The 12,986-nt window shown below is 41.0% G+C and overlaps 1 protein-coding gene across 1 annotated transcript in view; it reads right to left on the bottom strand.

Annotated features, from left to right (window-relative positions):
• Positions 1 to 1,230: 1,230 nt before the first annotated feature.
• The window catches only part of LOC119405062 (cystathionine gamma-lyase), a 43,043-nt gene continuing 31,287 nt past the window's right edge, over positions 1,231 to 12,986 (bottom strand). Inside the window, exons 2-11 of the mRNA XM_037671823.2 lie at positions 12,202 to 12,283; positions 10,254 to 10,349; positions 10,027 to 10,136; positions 6,926 to 7,057; positions 6,781 to 6,838; positions 6,094 to 6,171; positions 5,322 to 5,474; positions 3,244 to 3,418; positions 2,412 to 2,550; positions 1,231 to 1,357 (exon numbers count right to left, since the gene is read on the bottom strand). Coding sequence (XP_037527751.1) covers positions 1,346 to 1,357; positions 2,412 to 2,550; positions 3,244 to 3,418; positions 5,322 to 5,474; positions 6,094 to 6,171; positions 6,781 to 6,838; positions 6,926 to 7,057; positions 10,027 to 10,136; positions 10,254 to 10,349; positions 12,202 to 12,283 — 1,035 coding nt within the window. The 3' untranslated portion in view covers positions 1,231 to 1,345. The remainder of the gene's footprint in view (positions 1,358 to 2,411; positions 2,551 to 3,243; positions 3,419 to 5,321; positions 5,475 to 6,093; positions 6,172 to 6,780; positions 6,839 to 6,925; positions 7,058 to 10,026; positions 10,137 to 10,253; positions 10,350 to 12,201; positions 12,284 to 12,986) is intronic.

The raw sequence follows: 12,986 nt of genomic DNA, 5'->3' as shown, positions 1-12,986 counted from the left end.
GAAAAAAGGGAATGTGCTAAGTCATTTGATTCAACCACACATAATATTGACGCATAGATCAGTCATAATAATAATGTGCCGTACAGAAGCAGTGACACATTTAAGGGGAGACGTGGGTCTTGAAAAGTGTGTTTTTAATAGTTGGCTGAATGGAATGAAATTTAATACACTTATTCAATTTTTTCTGCAGATTCCAGATCTCTGAGTAGATTTTGAATAGCTGCATTAGAACAAAAGATATGCTAGTTCTATAACGTTTTCTAGCACAATTCTTACGGAGATTTTTGGCAACTTCTTTTCGTCAAACACAAAAGCAAAGTATGCGGCAAGATTGCCAGAAAGCTGGTCTAGCCGATGATGCTATTTATTTTCTTGTAATATTGTTTACCAAATAATAATTCTCGATGAACATAAAGTGTATGAAGCAAAAATTTTTCACTCATATTTGCGTCCGTTTCTTTTGCATTCGATGAAAACAATCAAATTAGCATCATCGGCTACACGAGCTCTCTGGCAGTCTTGCCACATATTTTGTTTTTGTGTTTGACAAAGCAAAGTTGCCAAAAAAGTACCGTAAGAAATATGCTCTCAGAAATTTCATATCTTTTGTTCTAATGTGGATAATAAAAGTCTACTTGAAGATTTGGAATCTGCAGAAAAAACTGAATAAGTGTATTAAATTTCATTCACTTAACCAAACTTATAAAAAAAACTTCAAGACCCACGTCTCCCCTTAAACGACGGCATTCATTTATAATCAAAACCTAGTAAGTTTATCATATAATGCATGTGCTTAAGCCACGTAAACAATGTGTTATGATTTTACACTAAGTCTATACATAAAGTTCGTAGATCATAGTTTTAGTTGCAGATTTAAAACCAGCCATTGCACTATAAACACCTGCAAAACGATCCATTTTACAAGTGTGCAAATTGCATGGTGTCCACATCATTGATTTGTGTAGTTTCTACAGCATAGACTGAAATGTGAACTTTGAAAGTGAAATATAAGGTGTGTACATGAGATGTTTATGGATTTCACCCCTGTGGGATCACAGCCGAGAGTCAAACCATTGACCTTGTGCTTAATAGCAATAATCCACACAGCCGAACTTACCTGTTTCGGCTTGGCCATTTTTGAAACAAAGCTTGCCTCACCTAATGACACATCATGATACGCTTAATCACACATCATTGAGTGGTCACGGTAGTCGAGATTAACAAGGCATATTGAAGCAATCTTATCTTGGTTATTTTATTACCATCTCTTTTTTTTTCTTGTTGAAAACAAATAGTACACGATAGAAAAACGTTGCCAGAAGGGTATTCGTGGCACAATCTCCTGTTAGGCATGGACCTGAAAGGAAGAAAATAATAGCATTCAAACACTACAGTAAAGTAGTTGACTGAAGTAGTAGCACTTATTTGTTAAGGGCTGTTATTAGGCATATTAGGCAGGAAGGTATATAACAGCTGCATCTTACCGGTACTTACCTACGGAGCAGAAACCTGGAGACTTACAAAGAGGGTTCAACTTAAATTGAGGACGACGCAGCGAGCGATGGAAAGGAAAATGATAGGTGTAACCTTAAGAGACAGGAAGAGAGCAGAGTGGGTCAGGGAACAAACGGGGGTTAAGGACATCATAGTTGAAATCAAGAAGAAGAAATGGATATGGGCCGGGCACGTAGCACGTCGGCAGGATAACCGGTGGTCATTAAGGGTAACTGACTGGATTCCAAGAGATGGCAAACGCATGAGGGGGAGACAGAAAATTAGGTGGGTAGATGAGATTAAGAAGTTTGCAGGTATTACGTGGCAGCAGAAAGCACAGGACCGGGTTGATTGGCGGAACATGGGAGAGGCCTTTGCCCTGCAGTGGGCGTAGACAGGCTGATGATGATGATGATGATTAGGCAAGTATCTAATATGATGTTGCACAGTCGCTTTCAGGTATGGCCGTGTGATGTCAAAATAGATTTATAGTGGTTGGCTTTGTGATGCAAAACCTCTCGGAAAGGAGGCGATCACAACAGCTAGTCTGCCCAGTTGGGCTTTATTGCAAGAGAAAAAACCAGTGTGACTAGTATTACACAGCACTAATTAAATGTATGTAGTCGAAGGGAAGAAGTAATGTGATTGCATGAGACAATTCTTTTAACTGTGTCCAGTTCGGTGTGTACATTGTTTCTTGGCATACAGTTGCAAAAAACTTGGAACACTGAATTAAATGTGCAGAGTCCCGCATGTGGGCAATCTGAAAAGGAAAACCCATTTTATGTTTGTTCTCATGGAGAACATTTCCATTTAGATTTAGAGTTCCCACCAAGCGGGTGAAAGTTTGGGTTTTGTTGCCTACCGTATCGCTCATGGGGGTGCTTGTCAAGGCTAATTGAGGCATTGAATCTTACGGCTTTTTTAAGGGCTTGATCGATGTCGCTGATGAGGTCATCGCAGTTTTCAATCCCAACCGAGACTCTGATGAGGTTGTCGGTGATTCCGAGTGCTTTTCGCTGATCCTCAGGTACCGATGCATGAGTCATGGTCACTCTGAAAAAAAAAAAATGACTTTTTTTATACAGGACATTCTTGGCACACAGCCTCCCCCTTCCCCCCACCTTTCTCGGGGCCCCAAAATTTTTTTTTATAGTGTCGTTCATGGCTTCTTTCAGCCTGATTTATTAATGGGATTTAACGATTACTGACTAAAGATATGATCCATTCCCTAAGGCAGTGTTGTCTAACAGAGCCACATGATTTCCATACTACCAGCACTCATTTAGCTAGTAGCACTTGCTAACTCTGGCCCATGTTGGCTTCCTGCCGTTATAAAACCAAAATTGTCTTCATTCAGTCTCAGTCAAATGATCGAGTAGTCTATGAAACTTTACAATCCTTACTTTTTACTGCCACTGCATTTTTCTTTCGGCTGTACGAATTTAGAAGTTCCATGCAGTAGGTGCCTATGCTACTTAAGCTTAACTGCTATTGCAATACAAATTATGATTTGCAGTTAACTCATTGACAAAAGGCCACTTATAACTTTTGATTTGTTCACATAAAGCGATTTATTTCAAATGCCCAACTGCATTATTTCTATTTTAGTTGGCCATGTGTGCTTGCGCTTAATCTATAATGGCAATAATATTATAACTTGTGCAACAAACTTTTGTAGCATTTTTGGTATTTATTGTACTAATGATATCACAGCCACAAGAAGACTGTGTTGGTGAATGTACTTACGGCAGCTCGGCGAGGCTTTCGATGGAACCTAGACTTTCGGCCAAGGTGATAATCTTGAGATTCTTGAGGAAGAGGGTGGACTCCTTGAGGCCACCCTTGAGCATGAATGTGACCATGCCGCTGAAACCAGAGCACTGGCGCTTGGCCACCTCGTGCTGCGGGTGGCTGGGTAGACCTGCACATTGCAGCCGTTGGCCCATGTAATAGATGAAGTGAACAGCGAAAAAAAGCACTCGCCTTGGTTATTTATTGCGAGAAGAATTCACATGTTCTCTCGTTACACCCAGGCAACCAGTTTAGTGTCTAACGTCCTATCGTTATGATAACCCTTTGAGATCCGCATGAACTTCCCATGTTCAACCATGAAGTATGGATAGTTTTCATGTGATGTCACAGAAGCACTTCATGATTGTGGTACTAGTGCCTAGACACGGCACCCATGATGCTGTCAGCTCACTATATTTAGGCTTGTGCGAATAGTAAATTTTAGGTTTGAAGCGAATTCGAAGCGAATAGTGATTTTGGTCGAATAATTCGAATCGAATTCAAATAGTATATATCACATATTATTAAAAAAAAAATGAGCATATTTGTCATGACCCAATCAATCTGCACAACGTTTTTTTTAAATTGTAACAACGCATGTGCAAATGTCATTATTTTTGGTTCAAAGGAAGTGGAAGTAACTTTCAATATGGTTTCCTTGTTGTGCTGCAGATGACGAGACGAGGACGGTAGGTCGATACAGGATAACCATGAACGACCACCAACTAGCCCAATTCATCGCTCTTCTTAACTTTCAATAGTAGCAGGATTTGGCTTTCGGTAGAATGCGAGTGATAACCTGTAAAATGTGTTACATTTTAAAATTTACTATACTAAGCCGGTATAACAAGTTTTTAAACTTAAAAAATGATGATTCATGTGAGGTTAATATGTTCATTTAACCTTGAAGTGGGGCTTCGCGGCGGTGCGAATTTTCCCGGAAAGGTGTGTTCACGGTTCACTCCTCCACTGCAGTGAAACCACCTTTACAGGAGGTTACAAGCGGACAGTGCGATTTTCTTTGGAAAAATGTATTCACGGTATAGCACCCCTCCACTGCAGTGAAATCACCCTTACAGGGGGAGTTACACGCGGACTGATGTACACCTATTCGTTCATTTCGAATACTTCGAAATTTTCAATAAATTAAATTCGAATCGAAGCGAATTCGAATACTGTATTATTCGTTCGAATATTCGAAGTGCTCGAATATTCGCACAAGCTGAACTATAGTTATCTCACGGATCTCATTTTAATTTTTGATGGTGACCTAGCTTCACAGGATTATCGCTTATTGATTCGTCACTTCGCGCAGGACGTGCCTGTCATGCTGTCCGCTCTTCTTGTTTATGCAACTTGTCAATACACTAGTGCTTATAGATGGTGGCAACACTGATGAGAACTAGTAACTATTACGATGTTGTAGTAAAACGATTTTGTACACCATCCTCTTATGGCCATGGTCTACTTATGCCATGTACCTTGCCGTCGTGATCTTATGATTTCCTCATTCTAATTACAATGCTTCAGTCCATATTTCTCTCTACTACATTCAATATTACCCGCTATCAACAGCAGACTAGTGACTCCAAGATCCCTACACCTATGCAGTGTATGTGGTGTATCAGAGCTCTCGCAAAGGTGTACCTCCTATGAAACACACTGGACTTATCCCCTTTGCCTAAGCAGGGACCACTTTGCATTATAAGGTAAAGTATATTCATGGGCGTTTATTATGCACCTCTTCCTCATTAATATATATCATCATAATTGTCATTATCAGTTTGTCTGTCCATTCTCATCATTGCCATGAGAGCTCCTCAACAAGTCCACTGCACTTTCTCGCCCCTTAGTTCTCAACCAAATAAACATCGTCCTAACTGAGACATCATATGTGGTATATGACACACTAATACAGTTAATCATTTTTTTTATGGATGCAAACAGGTTAAGCTATAGACACCGTCTCAGTTATACCAGCTCTAATATTCATTAACTTTGTGAACTCATTTGGCTCACTCGCTGGTGCTCACCTGGGTGAATGACCTTCTCCACAAGAGGGTGGGCCTCCAGAAACTTTGCCACCCGAAGTCCATTCTCCATGTGCTTCTCCATGCGAACGTGCAGGGTTTTCAGGCCGCGGTTGACGAGGAAGCAATCAAAAGGAGATGGTACGGCACCCGCAGCTGCATGGTATGCATGTAAATGGTTTGTGTAAAAAGTTTATGTTGCTATCACAGTCACAAGCTTAGCGCACACACACATATGCAGAGAATGTTGTGCGTTTTCTCCACAATCCTTTGAGACATTGAAAGAACAGTTTGGTCATCACTTGATCATGCAGCTGTGCATGTCAGTACAACTGACAGGGGTGCAGCCAGTTTTCTTTATTTTAGGGGAAGGGGGATCAAATACCCTTTATGTTCATGCGTGTGTTTATATGTGTGCATGCATACATAAACATGCAAAATTGAAAAATTTTGGGGGGAGGGGGTGAATCCTCCCTCGGCTATGCCAATGATAACTGACCTGCTGGCAATTATGCCCTTACTCTCAACTTCACTCCTTGCCATTAATACAGCTGAGTGAAGCGTCTATACATAATGAATGTGATGTTGTAATGAATTAACACATTTTCTACTCTTACAGGATACTTCAGATTGCACATAGGTTGACCACCCCTTGCAACAACTTCAGATATTTGTCGATTAACTTATTATTGACACACCACATGCGTTACCCCGAAAGGTCTTTTATAGGCAAGCTGTCGGCCAGGTTACATTGGTGTTCCGATAGTGTACTCACCGTTTTGGAAGTATCGTAGTCGTTCATTAAGCTCCTTGTCATTTGTACAGATGGCGCCCATGACCACGTCAGAGTGCCCTGCGGTTTTGATGACAGGTGTGAGCTACTGCTTGGTAAAATCATTGATTTATCGAGCACATCCATTGAAATAAATCACATAAGTGTATTGATGTACTATAGTCATATTGAGGCATTCTTACTAGTAGTTTCACATAAGCAATCACAAGCAATATACGATACTGGCGTGATGTTCTACATGAAGCTGCCGACATTCATACGGAATAAGGGGACACTGAAGAACATCATTATGAATCAGTTCATAATCGTCTGGTAATCTTTCTAAGGTGCTGTCTTCATTTATTTGACAAAAGATAATTGGTTGAGCTTTTTCTGTCTTTACGAAGGAATATGACCCTTGTCTATCAACAAAATATTTTTTATGATTAATCTTGAGCTGGTGCTGTCTATATCAATGAGGTCACGGTCAAACTATATTGCAAGATCTTGAATATCACCACCTATGTATCACTTTTGTACTTTTTCTAGCTTGCAAAGTAAGCCCGAATTTTTTTAGTGTTTCAGTTTTTGTTTAACTCTGAATCCAATGAGCGGATTAAAAATGCTGCAAGACTGCTTGAGACTCAAATGCATTGAATTCTAGACATTTCTTGTAAAATGGGGACTTACCGTTCATGTATTTCGTGAGAGAATGAACGGAAACATCTGCTCCGAGCAGAAGAGGCTTCTGTGAGTAAAAAGAAAGCATGCAATATTAAACCTTGTGCTCAATATCAAGGGGAGGCAGTCAACTGCAGCTCAACGCTCGACGTACCTGGAAGTAGGAAGACATGAAGGTGTTGTCGACGGCAACAATGGCCTTGCACTTCCTTCGGACAATCTCGCAGGCCCCCTTGATGTCGACGACTTTCATGGTCGGATTGCTTGGCGTTTCCAGCCATACCAGCTAAAAAGAACAAAGAGCACGTGCAAAGTGAGTCGGCATGTTGTTACTGGGTCATTCCACGCCAACTGTCCCAGCCGGGGCGCTCGACAAAAATCAATTTCTCTGAAAAAATCTGAGAAAATTACACACATATAGACATTAGTCCTGCAGTATTTTCCCAAAATATCTTGAGCGGCAAAAATTTTTCGGGCACGTGAGCGCCATTTGAACTTCTCGATATGGTGGAAAACCAGGTACGAAAGAAAAATTCGCTATAAATGGACCGTTTCACGCATTCATTCTAAACTTGCTTTTTTGTGTTTTTAGAGCATTGCGCTTTTATTATAGGCCAGTTGCTTAGAGTAGCTTTATGTTTTTCACTCCTTGGTGCGTAGGTAAAATTGGGTAAATTGCAGCGTTTTCGGGAATTTTTTTACAAAAGACGACTGTAGATCAAATACATCAATTATTTTTATAGAACTCTCCATAAAACGTACTATTGTCTAAAATTCTTGTTATGCCTGTGTGCGGCGCACAGGCTTTAAAATAAAATCTTGAACATGGAAAAAACGCTACATTGGCCTATGTTCAGACGTCTGTAGCACCCTAAGGTGGTCCAAGAAAAAATAAGCAGAAAAGCGCATACGATTGAGAATCATAACAACTTCGTCCACAGAAAGTTTAATCGAAGTAGTTTTTGTTTTAATGAAGAAAAACGTTTTTGAAGTTTAGTCCCACCGTTGCATTATTTTGCTATGGGGGCAGTACAAACCGACTGAATTTACTGCATAAAAAAAAGAGGTAATGTATTCGTAGCACATGGTTCTCAGCTCCTTTTGTTAGTACTTTATGATGTATATTACATATCAAGGAGACGATAAACAGAGGTAAAAATATAACAATACCATTGGCTTAGATGCCAAAATTCCCCCAATAATGAATAGCGTTACCTATTGCATTGTTTACGCACACCGGAGGCGGAGGAAGCGGCGCCGGACAACCACGCCACATAAATAGGCTGTTGTGATTTCATAACAGCTGTAAAACAGTGCATGTTACCAGACTGACAAATTCTATTTTAACCAAAATCTGCTGCCTGCAACCATCCAAATAAGGATGTGAAAAATAGCCTGGCATATCCCGTCCGTAGTGTCGCGGTCGACGGACGGAATGCGTGAATACGCGACGCATTGTCACATCATGTGCCGTTCGTCGCGGAATACTTAGATCAGCTCCGTTTGGACCCGCTATAAATGACCACGCTCACGCCTCCTTTCTCCGATTTACATGAACTTTGAGACTTGACTTATTTTAACGCCAAATGATTCTCAGAACCGCATGCAATAAGTAACGCTATTCATTATTGGGGGAATTTCGGTACCTAAGCCAATGGTAATGTTATATTTTTTACCTCTGTTTATCGTCTCCTTGATCTGTAATATACATCATAAAGTACTAACAAAAGGAGCTGAAAACCATGTGCTACGAATACATTACCTCTTTTTTTTATGCAGTAAATTCAGTCGGTTTGTACTGCTCCCATAGCAAAATAATACAATGGTGGGACTAAACTTCAAAAAAGTTTTTCTTCACTAAAACAAAAACTACTTCGATTAAACTTTCTGTGGACGAAGTTGTTATGATTCTCAATCGTATGCGCTTTTCTGCTTATTTTTTCTTGGACCACCTTAGGGTGCTACAGACGTCTGAACATAGGCCAATGTAGCGTTTTTTCTAAGTTCAGGATTTTATTTTAAAGCCTGTGCGCCGCACACAGGCATAACAAGAATTTTAGGCGATAGTACGTTTTATGGAAAGTTCTATAAAAATAATTGATGTATTTGATCTACAGTCGTCTTTTGTAAAAAAATTCCCGAAAACACTGCAATTTACCCAATTTTACCTACGCGCCAAGGAGTGAAAAATATAAAGCTACTCTAAGCAACTGTCTTATAATAAAAGCGCGATGCTCTAAAAACACAGAAAAGCAAGTTTCGAATGAACGCGTGAAACGGTTCACTTATAGCGAATTTTTCTTTTGTACCTGGTTTTCCACCATATCGAGAAGTTCAAATGGCGCTCACGTGCCCGAAAAATTTTTGCCGCACAAAATATTTCGGGAAAATACTGCAAGACTAATGTCTATACGTGTGTAATTTTTTCAGATTTTTCCAGAGAAATTGATTTTTGTCGAGCGCCCAGACTGGGACAGTTGGCATGGAATGACCCTACTCCAAGTCGCTTAATCTACCTATCGATAACAAATATACAGTACTCACGGATTCAAATGCGACATCAAACTATTTAGTATAACGACTGGTATGTGCAATTGCTTGAGATAACCATGTCATGTCAGACGAATGTGTTCTCTAAAGATAATGTTAGCTATGATCTACGCGTTCAAGCCAAAATTAAGCCGATATGACCCGAACTGAAGATGGTGGAAATGAAAGAATGTTTGTTACTTAGCCCTAAATTGTCCTCTTTCAATTCTTGAGTACTGTACTGCAATAATCTTTGTAATAACTCGTGCTGAAGTAACTTTTGCAATTATGAGTTATGATATTTGATATTACGAATGCTGAAACGACAACCTCTAATGCCTCTTCCCTTTTATTTGTGCATGAATTGAGATCAAATAACATCTCCAGCCCTTAGAAAATTTTAGATCAAGTCTTAAGGTGTCAAATGACTTTACCCAATATATATTAAATCAGGCGTCACTTTGTACTGGCCATTCTCAAATTCTGTCGAACTCAAGTTTGCCATCTTGTCAGTGCTGATTCTCAAACAGGTTGGCCACTCCTGAGGCATTTTCGAATTGGCTCAAAGTGCAAGCATGCAGGAAATTGTTGGTGTCCAGAAAACAACACCCCTATGTTTTGAATAATGCAGGAAGTGTCACTGGCATGCTTATAAAGAGAGTGAGAAATTATATTTGGTGTGAGTAAATAGGATACAAAAGAACATGACAAAAAAAAAACGCTTACTTTTGTATTGGGCCTTAGGGCAGCCTCGAATTTCTTTAGGTCTGTGGCATCAACAAACGTCACTTCGAACCCTCGAGGTATCAGCAGGTTCCTGAACAACCTATTTGTACCTGAAAAAGTTGCGCATTTTTTACTCCTATGGCAAAAATTATCTCTGATAGCTCTCTTGGTGTTAACACAGTCAGACTGTTAAAACGGGTCACATGTGACCAATATCTGTTCCTTACCTCCGTAGAGGTCGTCAAAGCTGACCACATGATCGCCAGGGTTCAGGAGGTGTGTCAAGTTGTGGGTGGCTGCCAGGCCTGAAGAATATGTCAGAGCTGTGAAAAGTAGAGGAAAACATGGAGGCAATCAAATGTTTAACTACCGCTTGACCTAAATGAAAACACTTTCACACAGATTCTGGAGGCCGATTGCCAATCATAAATTCTTGTTCTTTTGTCCAGCCACTGAACATACATACCTTTGTCTTCTGCATAAGTATTCAACATTACTTTTACGCTTTCTCAGCTGTGGCTTTCATTTACTTGTTCCAATTTTCCCTCGATGTTGCTGAACAGGAAAATTTAATCTTCACCTTTGATTCTCGCTTAGCATATATTGGAGAGGTTGTGCGTCTTCTTGCGAGACCCCTTTCTTGGTCGGTATTTTTTCGCAAGCTGGATAGCGACTGGCGTAGAGTAGAAGTGAGACGTTTGGTTCCTTTGCTGAGCTGGCTCTAGAAGATGAAGGAAAGTACTAAGAATCTTCTCTAGAGTAGTGTTCCGCAACAAAGCACAGCACACGGTGTTTGCCATTCCCTCTTCGTGAGCAGATTGACCACATCTCCATGTCTCCATGTCGATTGAGTGGTGTTGTGCAAGTCTAGCTGCGTATCTTGCATGTGCTATCGTGCTCTGTACGAGTTTCAACGTGCGAGCACATGGCAAGGTGCTCACACGTTCTAGCTCATGCCAGATGCGATAGTACCACTTGTACATATTTGAGCAGCCTCATTTTTTGTCATAGAAGTCTTACTGTTATCCTTAGGTTCATATCTTTGAGAGGTGTCTGCTGCACTCTAAGGCTCAGCCTTTCGTCACTCTTCCGTTATCCGGTAGGACAGACACAATATCCATGCCAACTCTGTTATCGCTGTTTTAAAGAACATCGGCCACTTACAGCACACACAAGAACCTGTGCAATAATGTTGTTGCGCGTCGCCTCCATGCTTAGGCTTCTCTATCAACTTGAACACTTCCAAAGGCTTCCACTTCTCTAAAGCTCAGCAGAGGCCCATCAGAAAAAGTGTATGAGGGGCAGATAACATACAGCAGTCAAATACCACTTGCCTGGAGATTCAGCTGTGTGGCCAAGGCTTTTACACTTGATATCTAAACACTCTGCTGAAGTGCGAGGTGGTGGTTAGACTGTTGGTCGCCCCATTGATATCATTGCCCCATCCCTACTTATCATCGCCTCATCCCTACATAACTCATTCGACCACTAGTGGCTCTTTGTATATGTTTGGGTTACTGTTTCCATAAAACAGTGCAGACACTTGTCAGAAACTCGCTCTTGTCCAGGAGCCTCCACCGATTCCGGGCTGCAACCATGGGATAACTATGAAGTTGCGTAGCTTGTAGCATTGCCTCATGCTCATGAGTTATCTACGATGTAGACATGTCGTAAGCACATCCACCGTTTCACTTGTTGAATCCTATTCTTGAGAATGATAGGGCCAGTATCTTACGTCTCTCATCACTGCTACAACTTTCCATTCTTTAAGAGCGGCCTGTGTATGTTTCGATAAGGGGGCTTATCTCTGTCAAGCACACTCTTTGCGTTAAATCAAGACTGAGATGTTCTTCGTTAAATCACTGTTATCACCCCTAGTCTCCACCTTATGTGAAACTGTCTCACAAGAGTAAACCACAAATGTTCTGTTTTCAGACGACAAATTCTTCCTCCTCTTCATTTGAAAGAAGCAATGTCACTGCGATATTTTTTTTATACTTTATTCGATTTGCAATTGATGATCCTACGCCTTTGCTTCGCTTCAGCAGTTACACGTTTAAATGCCACACGCGCGTTTCGAATACACCCGTGTTTACAATAATCAGAGTTGCTTTTCACGTCCGCGATGAAGCATTAATCAGCGTTAATTGAAGATTGCATGGATTGGAGACATACCATACTTCGCATGCTCCAGGGCCGCGAGACACTCTTCCAGGCACTGGCGGGTCGGGTTACCAGACCTGGAGTACTCGAATTGCTGCAACGTGCGAGACAAAAACCAGAATGACATTTTCTCCTCAGCCATGTACTTGTATGCATGTTTGGTATAAAGACTCAGACTCAGTTTACCAATCCCTAGTATACTGTAGAACAGCATTGTGCAGTTCGGGTTGTCTACCGCTGGCTTCAGTATACCGATTTCAAACCGATTTTACAAGTTTCCCAACGCCACCACTGCTGCAAGATATGGATTTGCTCTGGCATGTACAGACGGGTCCACTGTTAAAGGAAACATTCGCGTGCAGGGCATTTCGTTCTCCTGCAAAAACATAGCGGCTCGTATTTGCATAAAACTGCTGGTGGTTGACAGTTCATCTTTTTGACAGACTAGTGCAGTGCATGAACAATGTTTCCCTGTCCACTTGCTGTTAGAGGGCCAGCAAAATGAAGGTGCTCATTGGAGTGTTGTTCCCTTAAACAGTGGACCGTATTGTACAGGGGTGATGGAAAACGGGAACAGCGCGGCGCGCTGTTTTCATGGAACTTTGACCTTGGTGGCAATAAAAAGATCCTAGAGTGGCCCTTGATCAGTAACGTAGCCAGAATTTTTTTCTGGAAAGGGTAAGGTTTTTTTCAACCATACTTTATGTATGTTCGTGTGTGCATTTGTATGTGTGCGTGTATTGTATATATGTACACACATGCAAAATTGAACATTTTCGGCGGGGGGGGGGGGGGGG

Source organism: Rhipicephalus sanguineus, chromosome 9 (genome assembly GCF_013339695.2).
Source record: "Rhipicephalus sanguineus isolate Rsan-2018 chromosome 9, BIME_Rsan_1.4, whole genome shotgun sequence".
Lineage (NCBI taxonomy): Eukaryota > Metazoa > Arthropoda > Arachnida > Ixodida > Ixodidae > Rhipicephalus > Rhipicephalus sanguineus.
The sequence above is the reverse complement of the archived record's forward strand: the minus strand, read 5'-3'. Positions and strand labels throughout refer to the sequence as shown.